At 39.5% G+C, this 18,179-nt stretch overlaps 1 protein-coding gene across 1 annotated transcript in view; it reads left to right on the top strand.

Moving 5' to 3' along the window:
• The window catches only part of LOC112047988 (atrial natriuretic peptide-converting enzyme-like), an 88,922-nt gene that overhangs the window by 57,654 nt on the left and 13,089 nt on the right, over positions 1–18,179 (top strand). Inside the window, exons 8-12 of the mRNA XM_052881650.1 lie at positions 3,348–3,480; positions 4,080–4,232; positions 4,746–4,964; positions 5,372–5,513; positions 5,682–5,899. Of these exons, the coding sequence (XP_052737610.1) occupies positions 3,348–3,480; positions 4,080–4,232; positions 4,746–4,964; positions 5,372–5,513; positions 5,682–5,899 (865 nt within the window). The remainder of the gene's footprint in view (positions 1–3,347; positions 3,481–4,079; positions 4,233–4,745; positions 4,965–5,371; positions 5,514–5,681; positions 5,900–18,179) is intronic.

The raw sequence follows: 18,179 nt of genomic DNA on the forward strand, positions 1-18,179 counted from the left end.
CTCTATCGCTAGATGCTCTATCGACGCGTTCACCTTATGACGAGTCAAGTCGACGCGTACGCGACATCTACTCATCCAGTTTGCGTCCAGGTTGGACCGCCTCGGACGTAGTCATAACGGGACCTTACATTCGAAGACACCGCAAGAGCGCAATTAACGAATATGCGATCGTGTCGCGGTACCGTGCGGGAGGGATTATGCCCCCTACCCCCCCGCCGAACCCAACTTATCGAGAAGCCCTTGACGTGTTCGATGCCAATTAATTCAATGTCGATTAAATTTTGCACATTGACAATGACATCGGTTCGGCATCGGTCGGGCATGTTTGAATCACGATAGGTATTCATAGCGCTATTCTGTAACGATGATTTCATTACTGGACAGTGTGAGTCTCGAATTTGCCGATTTCTAGATAAACATATCGCAATACTATAAACGACTGCGAAACTCACACTGACGAGTTATGAAAAAGTCTTAACAGAATAGCGCTACTGCTCGTACTGTAGAAGTTAGTAGAGGTTAGCCCTTGGACGTCTGTTGTAAATGAGTTAATGCAGTTATGATGGGGTTTTGTTTTTTTACCTTTTTTATGACACTGGAAAATGCTTTTACGCATCCCGTCCGTCGAGTGCACAGACAGACAGACAGACAGGCTTATTTGCTCATAATCTATAAGTACATGTTTTTTGCACTTTCCATAAATGGTAAAGGTTACCTCGTACCAGGGAGAGAATAAAGACAACAACATAACATACACATAACAACGAAGTGGTCTTATAAAGGTTCCTTTTGAGATACGGAAAACAAACGGAAACTACGCAAATCTGAATTAGAAAAGAAATTAGTCTAAGTGCGCAATATAACGCACGGACGAAACAAATCAATTCAGTTGGCATCTCATTAGGAGTCACCCGTTCCGCCGTGTTCATTACAGGAATTAATTTCCTCACGTCGAATGCCAATATACAACCCTTTGTTACGCTGAGACGCGGCCTTTGTGCCGACACCTCGCCGACAACATGCCGACAATACGCCGACAATACGCCGACAACACGCCGAGGTTTCCCCGACACTGTGACAATGATTGATTCACCCGAGCCTTAATTACGGGCGTCATGTCGCGGCATGATATTGAAATCGACTGAAATATTGTCTCGCGGCACATTACACGCGGTTTTTTGTGTCCGACGCAGCCAGATAGAGTAGGCGATAGGGGTAATGTGACATGACCTTAAACGTAGTCAGAAATGTAATTTTTTCCGTAATAAAATTATGAATTATGAAAGTTTTTCATTATATGTTTTTCGCGTGTATCTTGTATGAATGTATGTAAATATATTAGAATATTCTTTATATAAGGTCTTATTTTGAGGATTTTAAAAAGAAGCTTGTTTTTTTTTACTTTTCAGTTTTTATATTTTATGCATCCGGATTTTTTCATTTCTTTAATTATTTTATTTTTGGTTGTTGTACTAAATGTGCGTTGCGTTTGTGTGTAAGAACTAAACTCAACGAAACAGGAACATTTTTATCTTTGGGATGCTAATTGTAAATTAGATAGGATTACAGCTAAAACTAGAAAATTCAAATCTTAAGCTTTAATGTATTCTAAGTTCTATAATCTATAGAATTTGGTAAGTGAAGTGGGTAAACACTTGGTCTCCCTATACATACATTTTAAATTGTACGATTTTTAGATGTTAATCTCCTCAAATATTTAAGCTGTAGTATGAAATTTCGTATTCTAGATAAGCTTACGGGATTTAATTTGTATACTAAATTTCACGTTAAATAGGTTTTGAATTATTATGTAGACAAAAGTGGCCTCGAATGGTTCGTGTAAATATATACTTTGTCGCGTCAGCCGTTCTGTCTATTTGACTGACGTATGCCGTGCGTGTCAATTTTTAGCTGTACGTAAATATGTTAAATATATTGTTGGGGAAAGTTGACTTGGAATTACATTTGACATACTACTACTAGCTACGCCCGCGAATTTTTCTGTTTGAAAATCAGAATAAGGCTTCCCTCCTTTATAACCTAACTTAAAACATTATATGTTATCAGGTTATTAACTATTCGTCTTGTTCATCAAAATCGGAAAAATATTTTGGGTAAAAACAAACATTAATAGACTGCTACAATCATAATCCTTCCTTTTCTAATCGCCGTAGTCAGGTAAAAAGAAATCACGGTTCATGAATAAAGCTTATTAATACTGGCAATCAGTGGAAGCAGAATCTACAAAGTGACTGAACTCCATAGACAAACTTTAGATTGCTTTTTAATAGATGTTGTTCAACTAACTCTTCTCAACGAACCCTTTACGAGTTGATCCCTTTATAACAATGTTTCCGCCATAACTCGCAGCCGACATTGTCGAGAGAAGCAAACAAATTGCATCAACATTAAACGACTCGCTTAAGCAAATAATGCTCCACGTGTTGTCGCGACATGTGGATAGCGTCTGTTTTAATTTATTAATACCTGACCTTTCCATTAAGGTATTAAATACTTCGGTCACCTGATGTCTACTTCTAAAAACAATCGCTATGCGCATTAAGCATTTACTTTGTTATGCTTAACTATTTGATGCTACACATTAGTTACTGTTTTTAAGGCTATAAAGTTGTAAAGTTTTTATTAATTTGTTTATTTAATTTGTGGGTCTTTAGCTAGTAGATATACTATACTAATAGAACCGAAAATTAATAAAATAAATTATTTTAAAATCTGTAGGATTAGTAAAATAATGCTGATTTCTTTTGGTTATGTCATAACTAGTTAGCGACTTAGCGATCATAGTTATTTTCATGTTATTTTAATACTTTGTAGAAATTATAGGAAACGTTCATAAGAAACGAAGAATTTAGATAGTTTATATTAAGGGCACCTTTAATATGTGTATAAAATTCATTATAACAATAATGAATTTCACGCATTATACGTTATTAAAAATAAATGAAATATTTACGAAGCTATTTCGACTAATACGAGTATACAATTCATTATTACCTAACTAAATGAAATACCTAACGTACATATTAGCTAGGTTAGGTATTTCAGCTGAGCTGAATTATTTAGATAATTTTGATCAAATTACTCTGTTGATTATATTGCGAAAATGAATATCAATTAAATGAATATCCCAGGTAAAATGATAAGCATAATAAAATCGCTAGTTCGATACTACGAACTAGCAACAAACGGTATACCTACTAGGACTCACGGCTCAGCTTCACATGGATCATCATGATTATCGCTATACCTACCATATTTTCCATCTCTCTAAAGTAAATTAAGATGAATAGGTTTTGATTGATTAAGTATTAAGTACCGTTGGCCAGGACCTGGAGATCTACGACGCTGTAGTTGACGTGCGCTGCTACGAGCTGACGGCGCTGTTCCTGTGCTCGCTGTTCGTGCCCAAGTGCGGCCCGCTGGGCCACATGGTGCGGCCCTGCAAGAGCTTGTGTCAAGGTGAGCCGACGTCATCACCTGGCGCTATGTGCGGTGGACGTGCGCTGCTACGAGCTGACGGCGCTGTTCCTGTGCTCGCTGTTCGTGCCCAAGTGCGGCCCGCTGGGCCACATGGTGCGGCCCTGCAAGAGCTTGTGTCAAGGTGAGCCGACGTCATCACCTGGCGCTATGTGCGGTGGACGTGCGCTGCTACGAGCTGACGGCGCTGTTCCTGTGCTCGCTGTTCGTGCCCAAGTGCGGCCCGCTGGGCCACATGGTGCGGCCCTGCAAGAGCTTGTGTCAAGGTGAGCCGACGTCATCACCTGGCGCTATGTGCGGTGGACGGGCGCTGCTACGAGCTGACGGCGCTGTTCCTGTGCTCGCTGTTCGTGCCCAAGTGCGGCCCGCTGGGCCACATGGTGCGGCCCTGCAAGAGCTTGTGTCAAGGTGAGCCGACGTCATCACCTGTGCTCGGTCGATATCGGTTAGAATTCATTTAATTGGCCTGTTCCTTCTTTCATTTATTTTTAATTAAAGAACGTGAGCTATGAATATTTACGACCATGGGTCATGGATCTATTTGTAGCTTTCTATTTTAAATGTTTCTTTTATTGATTTAGAAACGATGCGCCGCTGCGGATTCTTCCTGGAAGTATTCGGGTTGGCCATGCCGGACTACCTGCAGTGCGACATCTTCCCCGAGTCCACAGACACTGACGTCTGCCTCGGGAACAGGGAAGTCAAGGAAGCGCGGTTCAGAGCTGCCAAGCCAGGTGCACCCTCATATCTAGCTATGTACAAGTACTATTGTATGCATGGAAATTCGTGTTTGGATGGATCTTTATGATTAAAGGAAATTAGCTCCTATATTCAAACTGACATAATATACTGATACATAAATTCTTCGCTTATTTAGGAATTTTTTAAGTACGAGTAGTTTGACGACCCGACGATATTAATCTGAATTCGCGGATGACTAACTCATCAACGACGACCCCTGAAGATCTTTAGACTTTATACACTCGGCCTTTTGTACGGGCTTCCAAAGACTACGATCCTGAGCCGCTTTTATCTAGAAATTCCCTGCGACTTGCTTGATGTCGTCAATCCATCTAGCGGAGGGATGACCAGCGCTTTCCAGTGCATTTCAATACCTTAAAATTCATCGTTTCTTCGAACTTTATGCCCTGCTCATTGCCACTTGTCTTCGCAACTCGCTGAGCTATGTCGGTGACTTTGGTATTCAATGGATGATTAGTTTCCTTGATGAATGATTTCCCCCGCAGTGTGTCCGACCGGGTTCCAGTGCGACGTGAACCGCTGCATCCCGCACGACTGGCGCTGCGACGGGCACGTGGACTGCGCCGACCGCTCCGACGAGCTCAACTGCCGCGTGTGCAAGCGCGCCGGCGACGTGCACTGCGGCAACCAGCGCTGCATCTCGCAGGCGCACCTCTGCGACGGCAAGCTCGACTGCCCCTGGGGGCAGGACGAGAGGAACTGCCGTATGTACTGCTCGCTACGATAGAGGCTTTGGAGTTCGCTGTTCCAGTTAATGTAGGTCGGCAGTCTCTGGGTGGTCATTTTTGACTCTATAGTAATCACTATCTGATGATTGTGTTAACGACCGGGACATGACGGCTTAACGTCCTCTCCAAGGCACGAGAGTGTAACCCTGCCAAATACTTATCATTCAAGAGTAGCTGCTGCTGATAATTTCTCAGATGAAAAGAATGCTCAATATCTCTTCATTGCTCAATCAACGACACAAACCCTGAATCTTATGACCTGAGATCACCTAAAACAAAAATAAAAAAATAGTTAGCGAACATGTAAATTAACTTAAAGCTTAAACTCGTACCCATAGAAGATGTGTCTGGGAGTTACTCTGACGTAAGCGAACTGTTTGCAGTGCGGCTGAGCGACGCCAACGGCGACATCGGGCGCGGCGAGCTGCAGGTGTACCGCGCCGCCAACCAGTCGTGGTTCCCCGCCTGCATCAGCGCGCTCGACGACACCACCGCCGGCAAACTGTGCTCCATGCTGGGATACTCGTGAGTGCACTACTTGCAGTGTGACACTTGCAGTGCGGCTGAGCGACGCCAACGAGTACAGGCGTACCGCGCAAATATTTCGCTTCCCCTCTGATTAGAAACCTTTTTAAGAGTTAGACAGGACAATAGTCTGGTGATTTACACTCATACCATACGTTCTACTCGTAGCGTGGTGAACCGCAGCGCGGCGGTGGGCGGGGCGGGCGCACGCGCCGGGCGCGCGCACAAGCCCGCGCTGCCGCACGTGCCGGCCGGGCACGCGCCGCGCGAGCACGGCGTGGCGCAGTCGTACCGCGCCTTCGTGCGCAGCGAGGGCGGCCTGCTGGACGAGCTGAAGGACTGCAGGCACGACTCGTCGCGCGTGCACCTCGTCTGCAACGACTACGGTCAGTAGAGCGGGCGCCGCGCGAGCACGTCTGCAATAACTATTCGCCGAACGTTCGGAATAGTGTATACGGTTTGACATACGCTAGATGCAATGTATTCAATTCGCCGCACCTTGTATACTCTGCATATTATATGCTATGGTTAGTGTTCCATTTATTTAATTTTTTATTAATTAATTTATATAATACGGCTAAAATTCACCTAAACAACTTCTGAGTATGCCAAACTAGCTTCGACCCCATTTATTTTTTACAATGTAAAATGGTAATTATATTATTTATTTATTGTTAATATATTTATGTTTTCTGGAAAATCTTAGAAATTAGCATTCAATTTTCACGTTGCATTTGCAGAACGACAACTTTATTTTTTTTAGCAGATGTTTTTATGGGAATTATTTATCACACAATCTGCCTCATATAAAACAAATTGTCTTTTATTCCGTCGAATCTAATCGAATCTAAAATATCGAGTTAATAATCGCAACAAATTATTTCAACACAACGCAACAAAGTATTGGCACGTGTATAAAACCCTGTAAAGTTGACTTTCATAAAGCGGTGAGGTCAACGACCCGCTCATACTTTTTATTACGTCCTCACTGGAGTCCAATCTCAGCGGAATGTGGCGGCTTGTGTACACGCGGCGCTGTGCGCAGCCGACTGCTCGGCGGGTTATTGCAGCGCGCGCTCGCCGCGAGTTGTTTATACGACTGATGAGAGGTCTCGGCCTGTAAACAAAACTTTTTGCTTAATAACACGTGCTGGATCATTTTCAATCTATTTTAATACTACTTTCATCCCCTCTACCAAGGTAGACATACTGATTGTGGTGATGAAAAGAAGTCTGTGTTCTATCTTATAGTAATCTCAAATAATGCTAAGTTTCATTTGATTTTGTTCAGTATTTTCGGCGAAAGGTACGTAACGGTGTCAGCCGTTTCGTACACAGAACAAGACAGACAAAAAAAAATAACATGAAATCTACACATGCAATATTGATGAAAAAATACATTTGTATCTGTGAATGTAATACACCATATCTGTATGTGTGAATGAATGTGTATTATATTTTGCTCTAACCGTGAGCTACTAAAGGCTTTCAGTTGCAAGACAAGAACTAAACAAACAAACATTGCAAGGGAAAAGTATATGAAAATCCTTCGTTATTGTCCATACTTTATTGACAATTAGACTCTACCTCGGACATTCCGCCGCGTATCAGACGGAGGACAAAGGCCATCAGTCGCCGTGTACAGCGACCGTGACCGTGATTAATGTACACTTTTATTAAAATTCCCTCCAGGGTTAGCATTTAACCCTGGAGGGAATTTTGACAGCGTATACATTATCGAACCCGAAGACTACTCGTTGCTCGAAGATATATAGTGTGGAGGTCGTTTATACGTTCCGTTTTTCAAAATACCCAAGAACATGTCAAACCGTCCAGTGAAAACAAATATCTAAATGTGTGTGTAACGCCAGCTAGATAGACTTTGACCCCTTTTTTATTAATTTATTAAATATATTTTATATTTTAGACACGAACAGATGAAAATCGTTTAAATCGTCGTTTTTAATATTGACTGACTGACATTTGGATGATATCCAAATGGTTAAAACAATTATATTGTTATTGTATTCTAATCACTGAAGGCATAATATAAGCTCGATTGTAATTTATGTTGCTTATACAGAAGGAGAAGGTTCTCAAATTGCCGTTTATCGTAGTTTTTGCAACGTAGACATTCTTATCGCATGTCTAACAATCGTGTCGTGTACAGTAAACTACTCAAGCGCTCAGCAGTGAGGAGATATATGATTGTGTCAGCATTGTGAGGTAATCTTTATTGTCCACCTGAGAGCGATGCTCTCCCGGGACGGGGTCCGGGGTCCGGGGCCATTGTTATCGCAGGCTGTAGTGCACACGGCTCAGCAACAGTCCACGATCTAATGCCGCCTATATATCAGTAATCCTTCATTCGAGCTTGGGATTTAAAGAATTTGTACAAGTAGGTCGATATAAGCCACATACTTCTCGTATCTTGCATTTTGTTTAGATTTTCTGCACAATAGATTTACTGTAGTACTACATTTTGCCGAACGTTTTGCTCTTACTATCTCTCTATTTATAAACAAACGATTCGTAACCGAACAGGAACCTATTACACTATAAATACATTTAATTAATTCAGATCTAAGATAAACCAAATCTAGTTAATTTGATATTATCTTAGATCTTTTATACCGATTGACGTTTTGTTCCCCTATCTCCTTCAATTTAACGAAATGCTACGATGTTACGGCGCTACACTGCTACGAGCCTACGAAACTTCTACGCGGTGTACCTACTGATTCAGTATATCGCTATTCTATAACGATACTTTTATCTCGATAAAATGAATTTCGAAATCATCGTAATAATTATTCGATACTGTAGATAGATAGAGAGAAATAGAGAGAGAGAGAGTGATTAGAAGCTCACACAAGCTCAAGCGTGGAAGTGAGCTAGCTAGCTTTTTAACAATTTCTGGTTGTTGCTGACCTATACTGCTCACTAAATTGTAGTCTTAAATTAAAAAAAAAAGTCAACCACGGAGGTTTGCTCGTTAAACTCGTCTTACGTTGATACTGCATTGATTGATAACAAGTATCTCCTAGCTGATCTTCTACGGAAAACAATTAAAATAAAGTCTAACACGTCCGGCATCTTTCATTTTTCAAAGCAACCGAGCTTACAAAAAGCGATTGTGACAGGCATGGAGATAAATTGAGAAGTGGAGACGGAAATAAGCATTATTCCGTTTATCCCATAAATAATAAGAGTTATTGCGTGATATTAAACATTAATTAAAAGTTGCGGGAGTATGTGTCTAGTGTCTATAGCTTGTCTGTGTACACGTGACTTTATTTAAGCCACTGAGTCTGCGGGTTAATGTACACGTGGCTTTATATCGGTCAAAGCACTCAGTCTGTGGACTATAAATATTCATTTTGTATTACTTTTTATTTGCGCCCGTATAAATGACGAGTGACCGATGTGGCGATCAAACGGAATCTCAGCCCTCACGACCGCCATTATACAGGTAATGGTTTCACGGTGCCAAGCGACAATGACACGTATCACTGTTGCGCAAAATTGTTTTTGTTTTGCCCCAACATTTATAGACCCTTACGATTTTAAGTGACGCTGTAAGTTTGTGCAGAATGTCTAATTAAGTTTCAATGTGGATGAAATTTTTCGCTCATGCAATGGTAATGGGTTATTGTAATTGAAAATAGGATAGACGTGATATAAACTAAGAGAAGGTTTTGATTTTTTAAATAAAGATAAAGAACAAAATAATATAACTATACATTAGAACCTGGTATTGTTAGCACCCAAGCACCACATTCGAGAATATTCGTACATCAACTGTAAAAATGTTCTCTGGATCCCTGGAATATGATCAATTGAATGATCAACTTACAAACAAAAATTATAAAAATTTAAAGTAGATTATTTCAGTAAATATAACATGTTCGTGTTAATCTTCCAGTATCCAGCATCATTTCGTTCGAATCCGATCCGATTATCGAACTTCAAAGGTTTTACGTTGTTATATTATAAAATTGAGCAATATTTACAAAATTATTTTTTTTAACTTTACCAATGTATTCAGCATGATAGTTGTTACGTAATTATATGATCAAGCATTTATTGCTTTCGGTTTTTTTAATACTTATATTAAGATTAATGTTTTATATTTCATTTACATTCATAAAATATAATTCTTTTAATAAAATTCATCATACGTGCTATGAAATTTTACGTTATACGAGTATAAGCAACTTTAAATTGGATTTTGTAGAGAGTTCACCGCGCGTACAAAATAAATACCTCCAAAACTTTGTTTTGTTAGCTTAGATTATATTAACCTAGCTAACCTTAAACTGCGTTATTAACCCATTGGTTAGATTTTGTACCTTCGGATCGAAGTTCGAGAGCTCAAGCTAAAGCAAAAGCTTTTTTTTCTTCTAAGAAATTTTCAATACAAATTCTCAGCCCGCAGTTAGAAAATCAGTGTTGTTACAGCTACGTGGCAATAAAAAGCGACGTAGACCGACATTCCCGGTCATTGTCATTAACGTAAGTCTCGTCACAGAGCCAAACTCTACGCCCGCCGACCCGCATTTCAACAGTGTGGTGGGTACATATCTCTCCTATAAGGAAGGAAGGCGGTCTTGCAGTGGAACAGTAGGAAAGACAATTTATGGTAAATGCTATAAAAGAAAAATGAACACTTGGACCATATCATTGATCGTATTAAATATCGACTTATAATATAATTGCAGCGGCACTAAATTACGTGGCATATTTTGAGAACTAAAGTTTTTGAATTTAAAAGTTTTACTTTGAAGTTGTAAAACGTGATTGGAAAAACGAAGTTTAATCATGTATATGAATGAATTAATTTCTACCTCCTCGGCAACGCGAGAAGTACGTATGAATTTACTTTACGGCTTCGAGACTTTTGGGTATTTATATAAGGGATTACTTTTGCCGCGATGTTTTTACTTCAAATGTCGTCTTTGAAAGTGTGTACTTAGGGTAAATGCGTACCTACTAGAAGTATGAAAAGTGTTTTTGTAATTTACCTGTAAAACCTGCCACATACTTGTTTGTTTTTACGTATGTATACTAGCGGACCAGGTCAAGCTTTGCTTTGACTCATTCCCTACCCCTATCCTATTCTACTTTCACTCTGCCCCTACTCCTATACCCTACTCCTACCCTGCCCCTGCCCTAGTCCTACCCCACCCCTACCCTACTCCATACCCTTCACCTACAATACCACATCCCTACCCCTATGCTACACCTACCTTACTATACTCTCACCCTACACATACCCTACCATACCTTTACGAACCCTACCCCTACCCTACCCCTTCCCTACACCTACCCTACCATGCCCTACTCAACTTTTACTCTTTTGGGTTATCCACCATCATCTAGCTAAAGTTACATATATGTATACTCATACTGTATTAGGTCAAATCCTCTGAAAATTATGACATTTACAAAGTTACAAACAGATAAAGGAAACAGGAAATTGAATTCGAGTCTATCCTATTCAGATAAAGCAGCGTCTCAAATCATTAAATCTCTCAAATCTTTGCGGTTTTCATGAGAATCGTCATAGTTATCAATTAATTTAATATAACAAGAAAGTTGAGGGCTAAATTAATTGAACGTTGCCGTTTCAATTACAAGATAAATTATGCGAGTCTCAACCCCTCCCCCTCCCCCCCCATGCCGCCGACCCAGGCCGCCCCGTGCGTAAGGCCTCTGCAGACGTCCTGATAAGTCGGACGAACCGCTCGCACGTCCTCACATCGGGTGTCCCGGTGTTGGTAACGACATGACGTACAGTGCCAATGGATGAGATCATCGCATTATAGACCTGCGTTCTTAGAATTCATGAAAAATATCTTTTACTAGAAACTAGATGAATATCGGTGGGGAAGGCGTTGAACTACTATTTTATTATTTACTCCAATATTGAATATGTATTATTACGAGTATATAAATTCTACTTGCAATAATTTAATATTAATATTGTCTAAAAAATTAATTACTTTTTTTATATTATGTTAATATTAAATTATCGACGATACGTACTGTACGTGCAATATAACATACGAATTTTACAAAAAATATTCAAGTGTTACAAATTTTATTACATTTTAGGTATAATAAATAATCTGATTAGTCTTTTCTATGAATATCAAAAGGTAAGTTTCGGGAGAAACCTTGAGAATGCTACAATTGAGGAATGAAATTGAATTTGAAACTTTCTAAATCTATTCAGCTGCACTAATTGGCCAGCTGTAAACCATGAAAATACTAAACAAATCCGTGCGCGAGGAATCTCAGACGCCTTAGTGAAAACTCTGAGCTCTATATTTCTCGAATACGACAGACTTTTTGTCTATCATTTAACCAAGTCATCTTTTAGTGTTTTAATGAAAATTTCTCGTGAATTTTTACTTACTCATCGTTAAAGAAAAAGCCATTCCGAAATACTGTATCTGTGTAAGTCGGCATATCTACAGACGCGTATTGTTCTCGCACGCCGGTACATAATCCAAATTTAAGTTATTGCCGAAGTTTGTTACATTTTTCGACAGGAAAGTACTTCCAACGAAATGTAATTAGATTGGTTTATTAATTAAGTTTTATTGGGCGGATAATTAATTTTCACATTTTACATTAATCCATCTTCGTTTATAAGTATGCCGCCCGTATTTAATAAAATAAATATTATTTTGATTTATGTAATAAACTAGCTGACGCCGCGCGGTTTCATCCGCGTGGATCCCGTTCCCGTAGGAATACGGAGATAATATATAACCTATAGCCTACCTCGATAAATACGCTATCTAACACTGAAAGAATTTTTGAAAACGTAACAGTAGTTCCTGAGATTAGCGCGTTCAATGAAACAAACAAACAATTAATTTCGACTTTATAGTATTAGTATAGATGGTGACTTGCGTTGGTGGGCACGCGTTTTACTACGAAGACAAATAAAGATCATAGCTCTCTAGACTTACTCGGCGACTAATCAACACCGCCGTGTCCCGAGTGGTTAGTAGTGTTTGTATGGTGTAGGTACTCTATAATATAACTCCAAAGCTCCTAGCCCGCGGCCTGTCTGCCTCAGATTATAAAACTGTATTCGTGAAAGGGGTAAACTTTTGAAGACTCTTACAATACAACTGTGCTATTCAAGTTGAAATATAGATTAGGTATTGTTGTAGTCGTCAAGTCACATTAAGATTTCAGACCTTATATACTTTAAGTCATACATTTGAAGCCGAAGAAAGCCTGGTGATAGTACTTCCTTGAAAGAGCTCTGTTACTCTCTAGTCCCTAAAGTATAACAAAGTAGGAAATTGGCTTACTTCACCATATGGTGAAGTTTCTAATACATCGATTTAAAAAGTTAAACAGCATTCCTTAGAAACTTCACCATATGGTGAAGTTTCTAATTCGATGTATTATGTTCGTATGTATGTATTATGTAAGTTCGATGTATTAGAAACTTCACCATATGGTGAAGTTTCTAATACATCGATTTAAAAAGTTAAACAGCATTCCTCAACAAAGCCAATTTCCTACTTTGTTATACTTTAGGGACTAGAGAGTAACAGAGCTCTTTCAAGGAAGTACTATCACCAGGCTTTCTTCGGCTTCAAATGTATGACTTGATCAATACGAGAAAGTACAATATTACTATGTATTAATATACATCCAAATTTTCATACGGTTGTCGCCAGGTCACACGAATACGAACTTGTATAAATCGCGTATCACAAAGCTTTGACGATGAAATACGAGTAAATAATTGTAGAGCCTTATTATGGTTTTTAATGACCCAAGAATTAATAAAAATATATTTTTCTCGTCTTACCCAAATCTACACTCATTTTTGAACATTGCGACGAAATATTATTACACAATATACAAAATTACTGCTGATTCTATTAAAGCTAGTAGTAGAGCTCATCACGATGGAGCACGTCAAGGTAATATTACTAATATGCCAGTTTAGCTGCAAGTTAAAATTTAGAAAATCCCCTGACACTCGCGAGTTAGAATATCGACTTTCCTGTCAGACATTATTTCCGTGCTAATATAGTAGTAGTAGTAGTATTAGTAGAATATGGTTGGTACGTTTGTACCTTCGGACTGGCTTATCAAATTATTACTAAATCAATCACGGCATCATCCAAACATAAATAACCAGCAAAGTGCGAGCCGCACACGCGCGCACGAAGGGTTTTTCAATAATCTAAAACGGCAAAAAACACGTTTGTTATATAGAAGTCCCCTAAATATTTATTTAATTCTGTTTTTTAAGAATTTGGTTAATGAAATGGCAACAAAAATACACCATAAGTAAATTTCAACTATCTGTCTCGGTTCGTGAGATACAGCTTAGCCTGGTAACAGACAGATGGACGGACGGACAGCGGTGCCTTAGTGATAGGATCCCGTTTTAACCTTTGGGTACGGAACTCTAAAACCGCACCATAGTCGGTCCATTAGTTTACAAGCTACGATGTCTAACACAGACGCACAGACATGTACTATAGCACCCCTCTTTTTGTGTCAGGGGAAAAATTAAACGAAAAGTGAATTTTTGAACAAAAATAATAAAATTTCCAAAGAACAGTCTGCTATCGAAAACAGCAGAGTCCAAATCTATTCGTTTGGGAACTACGATGGTAAAAAAACACACAAATACACACAAATACACACAAATACACACTGTTACACAAATATCTTGCCTTCCCTGATTTCTTCTCGCTTGCTTCAGGGGTTACAAAGATGGATTTCATATCCCTAAACCATCTACAATGTTTCGTGCGGTCGGCGATTCTAAATCATTTCCCGAACAGCACTTTTACCGAAGGCCGGCCTCGAATTGGATTGTGTCCACGTGCGAGCGATTATCCAATCGATAATGTAAATCGCATTATAGCCACTTTCGGTTCATACGGTTAGAGGCCGATTGACAGATCTTTGTCATTTTATTAAGGCAAACAGAACAGAACGTGATAGCCCAGTGGATATGACCTCTGCCTCCGATTCCGGAGGGTGTGGGTTTGAATCTGGTCAGGGGCATGCACCTTCAACTTTTCAGTTGAGTGCATTTTAAGAAATTAAATATCACGTGTCCCAAACGGTGAAAGAAAACATCGTGACAAAACCTACATACCAGAGAATTTTCTTAATTCTCTGCGTGTGTGAAGTCTGCCAATCCGCATTGGGCCCGCGTGGTGGACTATTGGGCTAACCCCTCTCATTCTGAGAGAAAACTCAAGCTCAGCAGTGAGCTGGACATGGGTTGATAACGAACGAAGGCTAACAGTTTGTCAGGCCGTGTTCTTACCATTTGTACCTACCAATGGTAGACAATTTTACAGTTTTGGGTTGTGGTTGCTTAGGGTGGTAACAGGTATTAGGTCCAAGCCGTCATCGACACTTTCAAGTATAAAGCGATTTTCCTGAAGATAAAAGTCATCGAACAGTGCGTGTTGCCAGTGATGACCTATGATTCTGCGACTTGGTCGCTAACTATTCTCCTCATAAGAAGGCTCAGAGTCACACAGCGGACGATGGAAAGAGCTATGTTAGGAGTGTCTTTGCGTGATCGAATCAGAAATGAGGAGATCCGCAGAAGAACCAAAGTCACCAACATAGTTCAACGAGTTGCGAAGCTGAAGTGGCAATGGGCGGGGCACATAGTCCGAAGAGCCGATGGACGGCGTCCTAAGATGCTGGAATGGCGACCCTGCAGTAGAAGTCGCAGGGCTTCGCTGGATGTAGGTGGCTCAGGATCGTTATATTTGGAAGTCCCTACAAAAGGCCTATGTCCAGCAGTAATCGTCGTATGATGATGATGATGTTGATGATATGCACTTGAAAAAATATTTGAAATCATATAACACTTCATCATTTTGTTTAATTACATCACTTTAATTTTGTCTAGGTATACGTATTCTATTTATGATGAATGTACAATGAGTCAGCATTTATGTAAAACTACGAATAAATTGTAATAAATTAATTAGAAATTATTAATACTAATTATACCTGTCGGTTGACCACCTGAGTCAGATAAGCCGCATAATTGCGTCTGCAAATTGTGGCCGCAATATAATAATTACCTTCCTGCTTAGATAGACAAAGATATATAACAAATTATATCGATATAACGTGCCCCAATTACAGCCCCTATCACCGACAAGCTTTCTGAGCAATTTTTGATAGAAAATAGCGCGCCCAGGACATAATATTTCATTTAATCCAGAATTCGAACTTTGGTCGTTATCATACAACTGAAATCTAATTAGAACAGTGCCGTGATAGCCCAGTGGACATGACCTCTGACCCCGGAGGGTGTGGGATCGAATCCGGTCCGCAGCATGCACCTCCAACTTTTCTGTTGTGCATCTTAAGAAATTAAATACCACGTGTCTCAAACTGCGAAGGAAAATGTCGCGAGGAAACCCGCATAACAGAGAATTTTCTTAATTCTCTGCGTGTGTGAAGTCTGCCAATCCTCATTGGGCCAGCGTGGTGATGGCCAGGCGAGCTCAGCAGTGAGCCGAATATGGATTGATAATTATATAGAACTAATTAATAGGTCTTAAAGTTATTATGAGTTAATTTATCAGCATGGATAAATTAATTCATAATAACTTTTATATAATAATTCAATGTTATGAATCATGCAAAGCTAAATAGGAAAGTTTTGACGTGGAATGACACCGTAGAAAATATTTGCACATCTGTCGCTTCGAGTACATAAAGTAAATTTTACAGGAACATCTAGGTTTTGTTGTTAGGAAAAAGGTATTTGACAGAAAGGAGAATTTACCGCAGACGAAGTCGCGGGCGTTGCTAGTCTAGCAATAACACTGAAGTTAAAGTCCCTCGTCTCGTCGCTGTCATGTCGCGTTAGGTAGTCATTCTGTTTATAAAACTCAACGTTCATTTGTTTGATTTACAACAGAGGCCTACAGTAGAGCGCCTACGGCGTTATATAATTCAGCTGTCTGGGCCAACTTATATTTTTTTTTAATTAGGGATATTTGAAAGTATTGCCTCCTTGGTTTAGCGGTTAGCCTGTGCGACATTGGGTCACAAGGTCCAAAGTTGAGTTGGCTAAACAATATTGAGAGTTTCTTTATTCCAGGAATTGAGCCTGGATTTGGGAAGTTTGGTCGTATTACACACCCGTCACTCGGAGGGTCCCTCAACCAACCAAGTTTAAAGCGATTTTTTTTAATATTTTCCTCCGCATACCTAATAATAGAAATTTAGGTATTTATGAGACTAGCGAATAGTTGCCATGAACTAAGGGTTTGGTGACTGGATACATGGTATCACGTGGAAAATGACAAATAAATACATTTTAAACTTAAACCATTGATGATCTGGACGCTTGAAACCAGCTACCTCTCTAACCCAAACTCCATTGTTAGCTACTTTAAATAAAGTAGGAAGCATTGGCTGACAAACTCTCAGCCTTCATAGTCATATACAGTAAAATGAGGTATCTCTCGGTCTATTTGAAAAGCAACATCTACAAGTATCCACGCCTAAGTGTTTCACAGAGGAAGATAGCAAAAGTGTGGCAAAAGTGGAAAGGAAATTGTGCGTTGTAATCAGTTTTTCTTAATTACTGTTGTCCCGGGCAAGCGTGCGGCGGCGACGGTAAAAACTTTAATTATCCCCGCAATGCCCGGCAGGTGGCGCGCGCGGTGCGGTGCTGGTAATGAGTTTCTTTAATTATTGCTCTCTGTAAAAACGTAATGTCTTTCTCATGATTATTTATGGTAAGAAAGCCGGGCGGGAGACGGATTTACAACCTAATGAAATTATAATTAACTTAACTTTGATACGTGATTTTTGGAACTGGCGGAGGCATGCGGTATCTGGGACTCTGGGATAGCACACGCTGTATTGTTGTTGTGATAAAACACTTAATATGAGATATTCGCATTGTAGTCTAGTTCTGGTTTATCCATTGCGTTTATCCATGGACTAGTTGTGCAATGCTTTGACAAATTCACCAACCTTAAACTTAAACAAATTACTTAACTTTCGAGATCTCAAAATAGTCATCGCCTTGTTTTTTAAATCTCGTCCAAATACGTGATAATTTTAATATACCCTTCACCATCTTTTCGGAGCATTGTCACTGATAAATATTAGCCTAAAATCATTTCGCCAGGTCCTATTTTGCACCACCAGATAATATAATATTTGTTTATTCTGCTCAGAAAAGGGTTTTGCTTAAATTTCAATTTAGGATCCGCGCCGACCCCGCCCATCAAGGTGAGACAAACAAAGAAGTTATTCCGCCATGATCCCAATTTTCGACCGTCGTAAAAATGTGCTGACTCAGCAACGTTAGGATTTAGCCCGAAAACTGTTGGGGTGTTTTGAATAGATAGTTAGCGTCAGTGGAAAGTCTGAAAATGTAAATTAAAGCTGTTTAGAATTTTATTAAACATCAACTTGCTAAATTAGCAGATGTTTGCGTGGAAAATCTAAACACATCAAAGAATAGACTTTTATACAAAGTTTCCCCTTTCTTTAAAGATTTCCGTAAAACAAATATTTCGGGAATATCGGTGGGTGCGATTTTTGTTTATACGGACAATGGACATAGAAATATTTTTGTGTTTTAAAAATTATATAAATACCTACTAGGTACTT

Source organism: Bicyclus anynana, chromosome 1 (genome assembly GCF_947172395.1).
Source record: "Bicyclus anynana chromosome 1, ilBicAnyn1.1, whole genome shotgun sequence".
In the NCBI taxonomy this organism is placed as follows: Eukaryota; Metazoa; Arthropoda; class Insecta; order Lepidoptera; family Nymphalidae; genus Bicyclus; species Bicyclus anynana.